The sequence below is a fragment of the Aristolochia californica genome, unplaced genomic scaffold (genome assembly GCF_029961685.1).
Source record: "Aristolochia californica isolate CCGP_79_NKW_82.1479 unplaced genomic scaffold, dmAriCali1.0.hap1 SCAF_9, whole genome shotgun sequence".
Lineage (NCBI taxonomy): Eukaryota > Viridiplantae > Streptophyta > Magnoliopsida > Piperales > Aristolochiaceae > Aristolochia > Aristolochia californica.
The window spans coordinates 23923223-23937005 of NW_027182290.1; the positions used below are offsets into that span (position 1 = coordinate 23923223).

Here is a 13783-nt window from a genome sequence, read left to right on the forward strand (position 1 = left end):
TCTACCCAACTTTTTATTTCTTAGAAAAATCATGTAATTTACAAGAATGCTATTATCCTCATTATATATATAACCATGCCATTATTTGTATTTATTGTTAAAATTAATAAAAAAATAAAAAAAATCTCTAATTAACATTAATCATGAATAAATAGAATAAAAAAATGATGTTGAAGAAGAAAAAAAATAATTATTAAGACACTTAATCTGATTTTGATGGCTAAATAAAAAAATTGAGAAACACACAATTTTTTGGATTACTCCAATGTTTTCCATAATTTCAAATTTAGTCCATTTAAACTTTAGACTCTGCTCATTTGAAGCATTACATTTTAATAACTCTAATGACTGATTAGTGAGTGATCCATTAGATTAGGAATTTCAAATTTTTTATTAGATCCAACAGTTAGAGCATCTAATTAGTTCAAGGGTACAACTGCTTTTAATCTCACTTAGAGTGTCCTCTTAATGGCAGTGTTTCCTACAGATGGTCTGATTCAGCAAAAAGAAATCCAGCTTAGTAATAGAAGAGTTTATAAGGTGCATTCATGATTTTGTAATTTGTTTGACTACTTTTTTCCTTTTATGAAATCTCTACTCTAAAGTTCTTTTATTAATTTTTCATTATCAATTTTTTTTTGTTTAAGAACAAGATCAAAATGTGTCTGAAAACTCGTTCCCATGATTCACCTGGAATTTTGAATTTTGAGTTAGTAAAGAGAAGATCTACTGGAACTTTCAATTTTCTTTATTCTTTCCACTCCCCCACGCTAGTGATCACTTCTTTGTCATCTCATCTGATCGGCTCACTTTTTGCATGGCAATTATCAATTATCATCCTGCTTGGTCGATCCTCCATAATACAACTAGCAAGCAATATAAAGTATGATCGATCATTCAGACACGTATGATAGTATAGAATCCTGTCAAATAAGGTTATAAAGCATGATTTATCATATTCTACAACATAATTGATTATCTAGAATTCTACATAACCAACACTATAAAGCATGATTAATCAATAAAATATGATTCATGGATCAACCCTATCTTTGAAAAGTTTGAAAACATGTTAAATCGATGTTACGATCGAGCAATACGCTTAGGGAACCAAAAATATTGCTATTATACATGGTTGACCGATAATAACTTTTCAGCGATCGATTAGATTTACTCACTTTTACCCCTCCTCTATCTCTCTTTATTCGAACCCCTACGAGCTACGGGATAAAAAATGGGTATTTGGAGCAATTTGAAACCCTAAAAGCGGTCAGATTCAAATATAAAGCAAAATGCTACGCGTCCGGGAAGCCAACCCACATTCTCTCCCATAGGCCATAAAATAAGCCTTTTTTGCATGGATGTGGGTCCCACGTGGAAGATGGCCCGAAAAAGAGCGAAAGTAACGCTCTCTTTAGTCTTTTTCTTCTTTATGGGCCCCACCACGGGATCAAACCCACATGGACATTGGCCTTGCTTTCCAAATTCCCCCCATTTTGCGCCACATTTCCTCATGCGCGTAACGCGACGCTATCTCTTTCCTTCCAAGTTCCACCCACGTAGGTACCTCGTACAGACTACCCGCGCCGCTCTTTAATCTCTCCTTACGTAGATCTTGAAGCGGTAGTTGATCTATGAACCACAAAGTACCTTCCAATCAAAACTTGCATCAATGGCTGGACTTTCATTAAATTCAAATCATTACTGGTTTTACTGGAACAAAAGAGAATTCAAAATTTCACATCCCCAACTACCGAAGCTATCCGTCCCATCGAAATGAACAGAGTCTGATGGGAGGCGAAAATAGGAGATGTCAGTGTCATTGTGAGAACAGTAGAGGGATAAATCAGTCACTGTAACTCAATTCTTTACATACTGCAGTGGTGTGAAAAACGAATGTGCTAGCTATCATGTGTCGGTTGGCATTACGGTTTTCGATTCTTTGGTTTCTCTCTCTTCCCTCTCTGTTCACAGTTCAGTCATTGAGCGTAAAGAGGAAAACACTCGGAAAAGCGGAGTGAAAATTTTCCCTATTTCTATATCATTGCTGTGATTTTTGGAGAGAGAGAGAGAGAGAGAGCGGAGGAACAGACGAGAGAGATTCTTTGATTATATTTTTATAGCTTTTGTTCTATTACTTTGAGATTGTTAATCATAAGAGTGAGCGACGAAGGGAGGTGGTGGAGGTCCTTTATCTTTATCTTTAAGCCACCTTGAAAAACAAACAAGAATGAGAGAGATTCCTTTCTGCAGGAGTCTGGTTTCTTGCTAGCTTTTGGACATTTGGTTGTCCTTCGCTTTTTTTTTTTTTTTTATTCCTTGTGAGGGTTTTTCGGCAGTAAAAGCCTTGGGATTTGGGGTTGTTTCACCCTCATTTGCAGAGGGTTTTAACTGATAATACAGCATTTTGCTGGTTCGTTTCTCAACTCAGCTTTGGATTCACTTCCAGGTTCTCTGTTTTCTTTCTCGGTGGGTTTTCGGATATTTGGCAGTTCTTCTTTTTAATGTTGTTTTGCATTTCTGTCGTGCTGTCTGAGTGCTCCTTTGGTTTTGCTTTGATTTCATTTTCGAGATTTAGTTTTCATATCTGTATTTTGGTGGGTCGCCGCTTTGTTTTGCCTTTTCGTCTCACTTATTCAGTTACTGAGTGGGTGGGACTTTTGTACTACTGAGTGGTAATTTGTCTAGGTGGATTTTGATAATACTTTGCTTGTCTGATTGTTAGCATTGAAGATTTCGGTTGTGGGGATTTTGGATACTCGGAGGCTGCTTACAAGTTCTAGAGAAAAAAAGGAGGGAAGAGTAGAGAAAAAATGGCAGGTGGAGGCGCCGCACCGCCGCCCAAACAAGATGAGTTGCATCCACATCCTGTGAAGGATCAGCTTCCCAATATTGCGTATTGTATCACTAGTCCTCCTCCATGGCGTGAGTTCTTCTGCTGTGTTAACTTTTGCAGGAACTTTATATCTTAACAGCATTTTCTTGTGTCTTTGCTACTTCTTTTGCATCTTTTTACTGAACTTTTCATTTGCATTTCCATTTCCATTTCTGGAAACATTGATGCGAAGCTTCTAAAATGAATCATCCTTTTCTTATCTATTGCAAACATATAATATTTGCAGATTGTTTGTGTTCTTTATAGCCATTATTTTTACTTGCAATTGTGTAACTAGTTGTTATCTCTAGACACCTGGATTGCCTGCTGTGTTTCACCCATACTTTACATAATCTCAATTTTTGTTTTTCAAAGTTACTCTTTACTGTTCTCTTCCTTAACTGTTATTTACAATAAATGGAGGTGATAAAAATTTAATTTTTTCTCTTTGGTTTTATCTATCTCAGCTGTTGCCTGATTTCCTGACATTCACAGTGCGCATAGTCTGATCTGAGTTTTGTTTTAGTTGTGGGAGACGAAGAAGAGTGAGAAAATGGAAGGGAATGCGATTGTAAATTTCTTCTTGACTTTGAATCGCTGCCGAGGAGGTCTAATTGGAATTGATTCTTCTGTCATGTTTCTCTTAGAGTTGCAGTGGATGGATATAAGATTTTTTTTCTCTAGTTTTTTCCTGTTAATTTTTTGTTTTATGGGTTAAATCTTTTGTATGTCTGACATTTCTCTTGTATTCTTATTGATTTTAATACTGCACGGATTTGCATGTCTACAAGCCAGATGTAAACATCTTTGATTCCCATATGACACATTGCATTTCTCAGGCTGTATACAAATATATGTAATACATTTCTCTTGGGATTTCTTTACAGCGGAAGCAATTCTACTTGGTTTCCAACATTACCTTGTTATGCTGGGGACCACTGTAATCATTCCTACTGCTCTTGTTCCACAGATGGGAGGAGGAAATGTGAGACTTCAAGTTGTTTGATTAATTTAAGCTTTTTTATGTACTTCATTACTGTTATAACTTTCTCCAGATGATCTTATGTTTTTTTTTTTTTCTCTCAGGATGAGAAAGCAAGAGTTATCCAGACACTCCTGTTTGTAGCTGGTTTGAATACACTCTTCCAAAGTTTCTTTGGAACCCGGTTACCTGCGGTGATTGGTGGATCATACACTTTTGTTGCTCCCACCATTTCAATAATTTTGGCCAACAGATACAGTGACGTGCCTGATCCTCATCAAGTGAGAATCAAACACTGGCATTTACTTTCTGATTGTCTGTTTACATGTTGACTTTCACTCAAGGGTTATCTTTTCTGAATTTGTTCAGAAATTCTTAAAAATTATGCGTGGTGTCCAAGGTGCCCTGATTGTGGCTTCAACCCTTCAGATTGTAATTGGTTTCAGTGGACTTTGGCGCAATGTCACTAGGTTGGCTTACTTTTATTATTGTCATTAGGCACCGTGTATACTTATATAGCATCAACATAATTTAGCTGTGATGTGCCCTCGCTTCTCTCAGGTTCTTAAGTCCTCTAGCTGCAGTGCCATTGATTTCTTTAGTTGGGTTTGGGCTTTATGAGCTTGGCTTCCCTGGGGTGAGGCTTGTGTTATATTTGTTCTCCTTTGAAAAGTTTAAACTTTGTATCTCATCTGGTGAAGAAATTATCATATGTAGATTTTTTCTACCAAATAGGTCTAAGTAAATCTTATTTACCTGTTCAAGATCCCGTAAATATCTTAGTATGTCTAAAACGCCTCTTTGTGCTGGTAAGGTTGCAAAATGTGTGGAGATTGGACTTCCAGAGATAATTGCATTGGTCATTCTTTCGCAGGTAAGATCGATTAAATACCAGTATCTAATGATATAGTGCTATGGTAGAAAAGATATTCTATTTGTGCTATAGTCAATGCAATAGGATCAAGTATATAGTAGGTTGGAGTTACTTCCTTTTCCACTTTGTCATTCGACACAGGCCCATATTCACCAGTGGCTATTACAGAAAAGTATTTACTTGTAGAACAAGAACTTTAATCTGATGTTTCACCTTTGATGCGCTGGTATTAAAATCTTTAGTATTTGTTCACTGTGTATATGTAGTTGTGTTGTTGGTTCTTGTTATAATTATTCAATTTACTGAACACACTGCTTTTTGGAAATGGATTGGCACAGTATATCCCGCATGCAATACATGCACGGACCCCTGTCTTTGATCGTTTTGCTGTCATATTTTCCATTGCTATAGTATGGGTTTATGCACACCTTCTAACTGTGGGTGGAGCTTACAAGCATTCGCCCCCAAAGACACAGATCCATTGCCGAACTGATCGGGCTGGGCTGGTTAGTGCTGCTCCATGGTGAGTTTCATTGTATCTTAAAGATCCCTTTTTCTTTTTATGTAATGATTAGTGCCTCATTGTTTTCAGCTTTATGACTGGCTCCTAAGCGGATTGGAATTCCACTTCTTCCTTCTGGCTATTATGTACACAGTTTTGGATGCCTTACGTTGTTATTTTAGATGAATTATGGTCTGATGTTTATGTAGGATAAGAGTTCCATATCCATTTCAATGGGGAGCTCCCAGTTTTGATGCTGGGGAAGCTTTTGCTATGATGATGGCTGCCTTTGTTGGACTTGTTGAGGTATTTTCTGGTTGTTGAGTTGTCAGTACTTTTTTGTGTAGATATTTCCTTGTGTCTTAGATTGATAATTTTCAAACAAACAAAGTTTACTAATTCTCTTGTGGGTTTTCATTCGCCATGTCTGAAAAAATAACAGTCCACCGGCGCATTTATTGTTGTTTCAAGATATGCAAGTGCAACACCGCTACCACCTTCTATCCTCAGTCGTGGGATTGGTTGGCAGGTATTAGATCAGAATAAACCCTTCTGTATCTAGTGTGCTAGTGTTGATCTTTCGCTTACTAGAAAGGAAATTTCAGGGCATTGGCATATTGCTGGATGGGTTGTTTGGTACACTAAGCGGGTCTACAGTATCTGTGTAAGACCACATCATTTATGTCTATGGCTTCTGACTGTAATTATGGTTTACCAAATGGAAACTGATTCGATTGACTGCAAGGTCGTACTCTTTCCTATTGTACAGAGAAAATGCTGGCTTGTTGGCATTGACAAGAGTTGGTAGCAGGAGAGTTGTGCAAATATCAGCAGGTTTCATGATATTCTTTTCTGTTCTAGGTATGTTGGTTTGATATCTTGACAATTTTTTGTCTTCCCTTACTTGCACATCAAGTACAATAGAAACTGAGAAATTATTTTGTGGAGAAAAAGAAGGTTTTGGTTGACTGAAGACCGTTGAAATGCACTAAAATGTTTCCTCAGCTAACAGTCATTCTTTGTAATCATTAACTGCAAATCATCCAAACCAGGTAAATTTGGAGCTGTCTTTGCCTCCATTCCAGCACCTATCTTTGCAGCCTTGTATTGCCTTTTCTTTGCCTATGTGGGTATGTATTACTGAACTAAGTAGTTTATTCAGGACTTTTGTACTCGATGATATATGTTGCTTTGTATTCTTTGCCCATGAATAGGTGTGGGAGGGCTGAGCTTCCTTCAGTTCTGCAATCTCAACAGTTTCAGGACCAAGTTCATTCTGGGCTTCTCTGTTTTCATGGGCTTGTCGGTGCCACAGTACTTCAACGAGTACACAGCAGTAGCGGGCTATGGTCCAGTTCACACTGGTGCAAGATGGGTATGCAAGCTTTTATTTACTTTACTGGAGGGAAGAAAGTTTAGAAAGACACTAACTGAGTAGTTCTAAAAAAGGTTTTAGAGAAGGGTTTTCTATGCTGTGGTTTATTGTTGTAAGCTGAAATTTCTTCTCTTTATACATGTTTCAATTTGCTTTTTCTAAAATTTTTGACAACAATGCCAGAAAACAAATATGAGGAAAGGAAAATGAGCACTGGTGAAGTGAATAAATAACCCAGTGGCAGTGGTGCATAAGAGAAAAAGGCTAGAAATTTTTACTCGAGTGCAGCTTTTCTGAATCACGTAAATCATAAACACCCCACTTACAAGTCTCTCTTTCTTCTTGGGCAGTTCAACGACATGATAAATGTTCCATTCTCGTCCGAACCATTTGTTGCTGGAGTGGTAGCTTTCTTTTTGGACTGCACCCTTCACAGGAGAGACAGTGCCACAAGGAAAGATAGAGGATATCACTGGTGGGACAAGTTCCGCTCATTTAAGACAGACACCAGAAGCGAGGAATTCTACTCTCTCCCCTTCAACCTCAACAAATTCTTCCCCTCAGTGTGATTGCAAGGCCTCCTTGAGAGAAGTGAATATATTGCCTCCGTGTAGCACGCTTATCTGGCGTTAAATGTTCTTTCTTACCTTCTTGACAGACAGCCTAGTGTGATAAAATCCCTTTAGTAGGGAACACCAGTTACATTTTGTTTTTTTTGGTCTTTCTTTACATTTGTTTCCTTTTTGTATATTTGATAGGTGAAACGGATATTAACTTTATAGTAGCGGCAAAGGATTGATCTACTTTATTTCTCTTTTCTTCTTCTACGGGTTAAAAGTGTATTTTGAAGTCACCGGAATGAGTGGCTACTGAACCAGCTGAAGGAGCAAGAGCCTTTTGAATAATACTCTATGCAGGTTAGTAACATAGGAAATGTTTTCCGCGTCTGAAACTTAGAATAAGAATCTCTATCACTGTTAGACTTTTGGATCTGAGAGGAGCAATGTTTCAAACATAACTGCAAATCAAGTTTAATTTATAACTTCTTAAGTTTGATTTAAAGAGACTGCATCTGTTCCCTGTTCAGAAGCCATATTCGCCATTTCAAAAACCAGGTTTGGAGCATCACCGAGTCTTCTGAGTCATCAAAATTCCTGGTTGATTCCTGATTTGATATAGTCCCCATGTTCTTTTTCCAATAGTTTGGTACCTTACCACTTGTCTGTAAACATTGGATTAAAAGAAATTGAATGAGACAGAAGGTAATATATCAACCTGACGATGAGAATAGCCTGGTCACCGGTATTGATATTACTAATAGAAAGATACAGCAAAATGCATAGGACAAGAAAGCAGATAACAAACTTGGCAAGTTCTAGATGTGCCATGAAGAGGTAGAAATCCTTTGCGAAAGGATCAAGGAAAAACCAGAATGACATAGCTTCTCATAGCTCCATGTTATCCGGGAAGCTCACAGGGACCCTGAATTCACAGAGATGAGATCACTCACATCAAAGGAATGCTAAGCACAGCACAGCTTTTGTTGCAGATCACTAACATTACATCTACATTTAGCTGAAAATTTGTTCACCAATAATCTGCACATGAACATAAACCATCCTTGAAGTGATGAAAGCGACAGCGATCTCTGACCACAATTTCCCGTCCAAATATTCTTGAGATGAACTTTGCGGCAGTATGGCAATCAATGCATATTCTGAGGTTCTTCAAAATCCTGATGGGCATTGGAGGACTAGTGCTAATTAGGCCAAAAGCAATGGCAAGCTTCTCACTATGCCTATGAAGGTTAGTTTCCTTCTCTTCCTCCTCAATATCAAAAGCAACCTCGTCAATCCGAGGTTCATAACCTGCCATCTTTAATCTCCGGGCCATTTCAACTAACATATTATCAATATCTTGTGTTTGAGGATGAGTTCTATCTCCGGCTAAGAATTCATGGACAACCCCTTCCACTTCAATCATACTACAGCCTGGAGTTTTCTTTATCCTATTTTGCTTCATCATTCCCCAAATCTCCATTGCATCATCCCACCTTCCTTTTGAAGCAAAAATATTAGCTAGCAGAACATGGAACCCATCATGTTGAGGCTCAAGCTCAATCAGCTTTCTTCCTATCCTCATTCCCATCTCTGCATCACCAAATTTTTTACAGGCACCTAGCAGAGCACCCCAAGTGGCCACATCTGGCTTCATAGGCATATTTCCTATCAGTTCCTCTGCTTCCCTAAGCAAACCAGCTCGGCCAAGAAGGTCAACCATGCAACCATAATGCTTAACATTAGGTTCTATGTTGTAGATCTGTGTCATAGAATTAAAATGGTGACATCCTTCATTTACTGTGCCCACATGTCGACAGGCACCTAAAACACCCACAAAGGTTACATCATTAGGTTTTACTCCATATTTCTTCAAGTCCGAAAACATTTCAAGAGACTCTTCAACAAACCCATTCATGGCTAATCCTACTATAGTAGCATTCCATGAGGAAACACCCTTTTCTTCCATCCCATTAAACACCTCTAACGCATTCTCAACACACCCACATTTCATGTACATGTCTACAAGCGTTGTACCAAGAATCACATTGATCTTCACCCTATTCTTTCTTATATAAGCATGAACCCATTTGCCTTGTTCTAGAGCAAAAAGGCGAGTACAAGCTGAGATCACACTCACTAAGGTGATTTCATCAGGCTTAGTTTCTGTAAGTTGCATCTCATGAAACAAGGCTAAGGTTTCTGAAAATCGATCTTGTTGAGTGTAGCCAGATATCATGGCACTCCATGAAACTACGTCTTTCTTTGGCATGGCATCAAATAATATCTTGGCATCCCCTATGAGCCCACATTTCAAATATCCAGTTATCATTGAATTCCAAGAGACTTCATCTAGAATTTGGCTCTTTTGGAAGATGTTCTGTGCAGCAGTTAGGTCAGTACAGCTGGCATACATATGAATTAATGCATTTTGAAGATTCACATAGGATTCAAATCCCAGTCTGAGAATCAATCCATGAATAACGTTCCCTTCTTTAATCACCAACAAATTCGAACAGGCAGAAAGAACACTAATCATGACTACTTCATCCATGTCAACTCCCTCGTCATTCATATGGGTAAAGATCATAAGAGCTTCTCTAAACATCTGATTTTGCTCGTAACAAGATATCATTGCACTCCATGAGACTAGATCTTTATGAATCATTTCATTGAACACCCTACAGGCATCATCCACTCGACCACTTCTTCCGAATAAAACAATCATAGAATTTGAAGCTATTATGTTCTGTTCGGGCATTCTACTATAAATCGTAATAGCTTCTTCAACATCTCCTGCTTGAACATAACCCGCTAAAATTGAATTCCACGAAACTGAATCCAGCAGAAGACTCCTATCAAAGATTTGGCGTGCATCGCTCAAACGCCCGCAAACGGCGTACATATTAATCAAAGTGTTCTGGACGTAAACATCCGAATGAAAACCCATTCTTAAAGCGTGGCTATGAATCTGTTCCCCTTCCTTATCGGAGAATCGAAGGGAACATGCCTGGACAACAATTGGGAACGTATAAATATCGGGTGCAAAGTTCTCTTTCAACATAAATTTATAGAGGAAAATGGTCTCTTGTGGGGAATTCTTACCAACGTAGGCTCTCATCATTGTATTCCAAATGAAACCATTCGGGTTTCCGATTTGATTGAGAATGCTGCGAGAGTAGTCCAGGCCAACGAAGTGTGAAGTGGTCGAGAATCTTAAAAGTCGGCTCGCAGCATATGTATCGTTGATGAACCCCGAGACAATCATTTGAGAGTGAAGCTGGTTGAAGTGCTCCAAATATCGACATTTTTGCAACAGAGTTTCTAAAATCGAGAAATTTATGGTCGGCTTCGATATCGAACTTCCGTTTATAGATGATCTCAACGAAGAAGAAAGCTGGGCATTCATGAACCTCAGAGATGATAAAACAGAACGGTACAATCTCAAAATCGTGGCCAGTAGGTGGACTCCATGATTTGACTGGAAATACGTCGGCCCCTAATACACCCCACGAAGCTATGAGGGGAAAAAAAATCCAAAAATGCTAAACAAATAATGGGATGGCCATTAGAAGTTAGAAGAATGACCTCTAAGACCTGGTTTGCTGTACATAAGAATTTTTCCACGAAATGGGTTGACGGTATAGTTGTAGCCTAAAAACTAAATCAGACAGGCGGTGTTGCGTTCCGATCTGAGCAGCCTTGCCGCTTCCAGGAAATTTGGTCTTTATCAATTGCGTCCCTCTTGCCAAATTAATAAGGCCTAAAACACATGGATTAGTCAAAAACTAGACACAGTGTTTCACTTTTGGCAAATAATATCTGAACTCGGCCAATAACCAATCCCAAAACCTAAAAATAATAATCATAGTGAAGGATTAGAATTTAACGCTTAACTTTCTTGCAATTAAAAGCCAAATTGATGAGTAGAGGTGGGCTAGGATTAGGACAATTTCGAGCTTCTTCTAGCCAACATCCATTGCTAGATCGGAGATTTATAGGATGCTAAACTCTTAATTCCACTTTTGATCTAGTACCTTGTTGGATCCCTTAATAGTTGATTTGAAGATTTGCCGAAACTCTATTTTTTATAATTACCCATCTAAATTGAATCAGTATATGATCCAGATCCTTAGATAGCGTTGTCTGTATAAATTGTCCTCTTTGCAGTTGTGTACAGGGAAGGGACCCTCCCCTCCGTGTTTTTGTAAACATAGAGGGAGGGTTATTTAACTAGGAGTCAAAGATTTTATTTTTTAATTTTTTTTATGTAGATGTTCTTAGCTAGAGCAACCCAAATGACTATAAAAGTAGCTAAATCTTCTTATAGAGAAACTTTGGCCTCCAGTTTAGAATGCCCCACTAGGGGTGGCATGGAACTGAACTGGTTCGTGAATAGCTTGAGCTCGGTTTGGTTTCGGCACGATTTGATTCGAAAAAACTCGATCTTGAATTCAATTTGAGATCGTGTTTCCAACTAGTTTAAGTAAATGAGGAACCTGTACGAGGCTTGGTCTGGTTCACGCGATCGTGTTTCCAACTACTTTAAGTAAATGAACAGAACCTGAACGAGGCTCGGTTCGGTTTGCAAGCTCGCAAACCGGCTCATTTACTTAAACGAGTTGGGAGTCGAGAGTTGGGACTGAAGAACACCGAAGACCCGAAACCTTTCCTCTCCACTCCAGTTGGGACGAAACCTCTTCATCTCCAGTTAGGACGAAATGCGAAATATCTCCAATCTCCATCTCTAGGATATGCAGGTTTTCAATTTCGCGTATATCCAGGAGAAATAGGTGATTCAAAATATCTAGAATGGGATTTTCTCTTGATAGCATCTACATATTTAGGATCATTTCCTATTTCAGCCGCCACGATCTTCAACTTCTTTTGTTCCTCCCTTGCTTTGTTGGATCTAGACGTTGCCGACGGAACCCACTAAATAGACATGTAAGTCATCTTCGATATATTAGTTGTTCAAAAACCTGAATTTCTCTATGATTAACCAAGGGGAGAAATGGCGAAAGGGAGAAATAGCCCTCCATTCATAAATTTCTCCATTCGTCATTTCTTCTTGTGAAAAAAATTGGTGCACGACGTCTCCAAGACCGACTTTCTAGTGGTGAGTGGTAAATATGATCATTATTATTATTTTTTCTATTTTCTATTTTAAAATTTATTTAGTTTTACGTATTTTCCATGACCCGTGTCACAATCTCCTTCCATGTAAGTCTACTATTGGATGGGTTTCTTCTTCATGGGACCAAACTTTCCACTCCCCTTTGTTATTAAAGGAGATTCTACCATTATTGTTAGTTGGATGACAGGTTGCTCTAATCCCTGTCGAAGATTTGAGCGTGTACTTGAGGAAATTGTTGTTATTTGAGCATCTCTATTTTATTTAGTAATGCCATCCCCTTTATATGCACTCGTTGTCAGAGCTAGGTGGTTCCGGTCCACGTGGGTTAGGTATTTGGCTTTCCGCACTTAACAGACCGGTTTTTTGGGTTGTATTAGTTAGGCGTTTGACATGGTATCAGAGTTGGATACATTCCACGTTCGAATCCCAGCGGAAGCGATAGGGAAGGAGAACGGTGGTTGTCAGAGTTTGGTGGTTCTGGTCCACCTGGGTTAGGTTCTGTCCACCCTTGGTCCACTTGGGTTAAGTACTTGGCTTTCTACACTTAACAAACCGGTCTGTTGAGTTGTATTGGCTAGGCGTTTGACATGGTATCAGAGTTGGGCACACGTTCTGCGTTCGAATCCCGACGGAAGCAGTAGGGAACGGGAATGGTGGGTGTCAAAGCTAGATAGTTCCGGTCCACTTGGGTTAGGTACTTGACTTTCCGCACTTAACCCGCTACTTTGGAATGGTAAAGCCGTTTTGTGCCTTTAACACGGTGCTTTGAGTTGATTTGAGAGCCACTTAGCACTTACATAATAGTGCATTAAATCCAGGTTCAAAATGTTTGACTAGATTTTATGTAAATTAATATTATGTGAGGAAAAGGGTATGTACATCTACCTTATTAAAAACTCTCACACGAGGAAGAGTTTATCCCATGTCTGAGTTTTAGCCAAGACTCAAACCTTACCTCGAGGAGAGAGTTGTGAAAAAGCTTCTCCGAGAGACATGGTTCGAAAGGGCGAATCCCCTTTTCTTTCTTGGTCGGACCAACCCCTTAAGAATGCCCTAGTTCTTTCTTGGATTTATCTTTGTTGTTTGACCTTTTTTTTATGTTTTTAATTTGTAGAAGTAAGAATGTCAACACCTCTTGCTCAATTGACATCAATAGTTAACACTAATTCTAGTGTGGCCATAGATAATGACTCAAGTTAACCAGAGTCATATCCCCATAGAACTCCTAATATAACAAAAGTGAACCTAAATGAAGGTGACCTAAATGCGGAAGAAGGTGACTCTATCCGGAGTTCAAAATGATAGAAAAGGTCTCATGTGTGGTATGAATTTAAAGAAGTTTTACATATAGATAGTAAAAAAAAAGCTCAAATGTGTTCATTGTAAAACCAATTTGAATATTATTAGTAGTGGAATTGCCACACATATTAGTCGATATTTAAAATGTTATCCTAGTAGAAAAGTGGCAATGAAAAAAAAAA

General features: G+C 38.6%; 2 protein-coding genes across 4 annotated transcripts; one reads left to right on the top strand and one right to left on the bottom strand.

Moving 5' to 3' along the window:
- Positions 1-1942: 1942 nt before the first annotated feature.
- LOC137940048 (nucleobase-ascorbate transporter 6-like) lies at positions 1943-7421 on the top strand. 3 transcript variants are annotated; one of them, XM_068784965.1, is made up of 15 exons: positions 1943-2469; positions 2734-2925; positions 3763-3860; positions 3962-4138; positions 4227-4327; positions 4419-4494; positions 4672-4731; positions 5070-5254; positions 5443-5539; positions 5676-5762; positions 5839-5897; positions 6003-6094; positions 6286-6363; positions 6448-6608; positions 6959-7421. In XM_068784965.1, exons 2-15 carry the CDS (start codon positions 2814-2816, stop codon positions 7175-7177), a joined length of 1602 nt encoding a protein of 533 aa, XP_068641066.1. In that variant the 5' UTR covers positions 1943-2469; positions 2734-2813; the 3' UTR covers positions 7178-7421. The 3 variants fall into 3 exon arrangements, with proteins under 3 accessions (XP_068641066.1, XP_068641065.1, XP_068641064.1); XM_068784964.1 differs by having other exon boundaries at positions 1944-2469; positions 2726-2925; XM_068784963.1 differs by having other exon boundaries at positions 1944-2413; positions 2726-2925.
- Positions 7422-7889: 468 nt separating this feature from the next.
- Positions 7890-10747, bottom strand: LOC137941686 (pentatricopeptide repeat-containing protein At3g62890-like). The gene has a single exon (XM_068787206.1). It carries the CDS (start codon positions 10572-10574, stop codon positions 8196-8198), a length of 2379 nt encoding a protein of 792 aa, XP_068643307.1. The 5' UTR covers positions 10575-10747; the 3' UTR covers positions 7890-8195.
- Positions 10748-13783: the final 3036 nt, after the last annotated feature.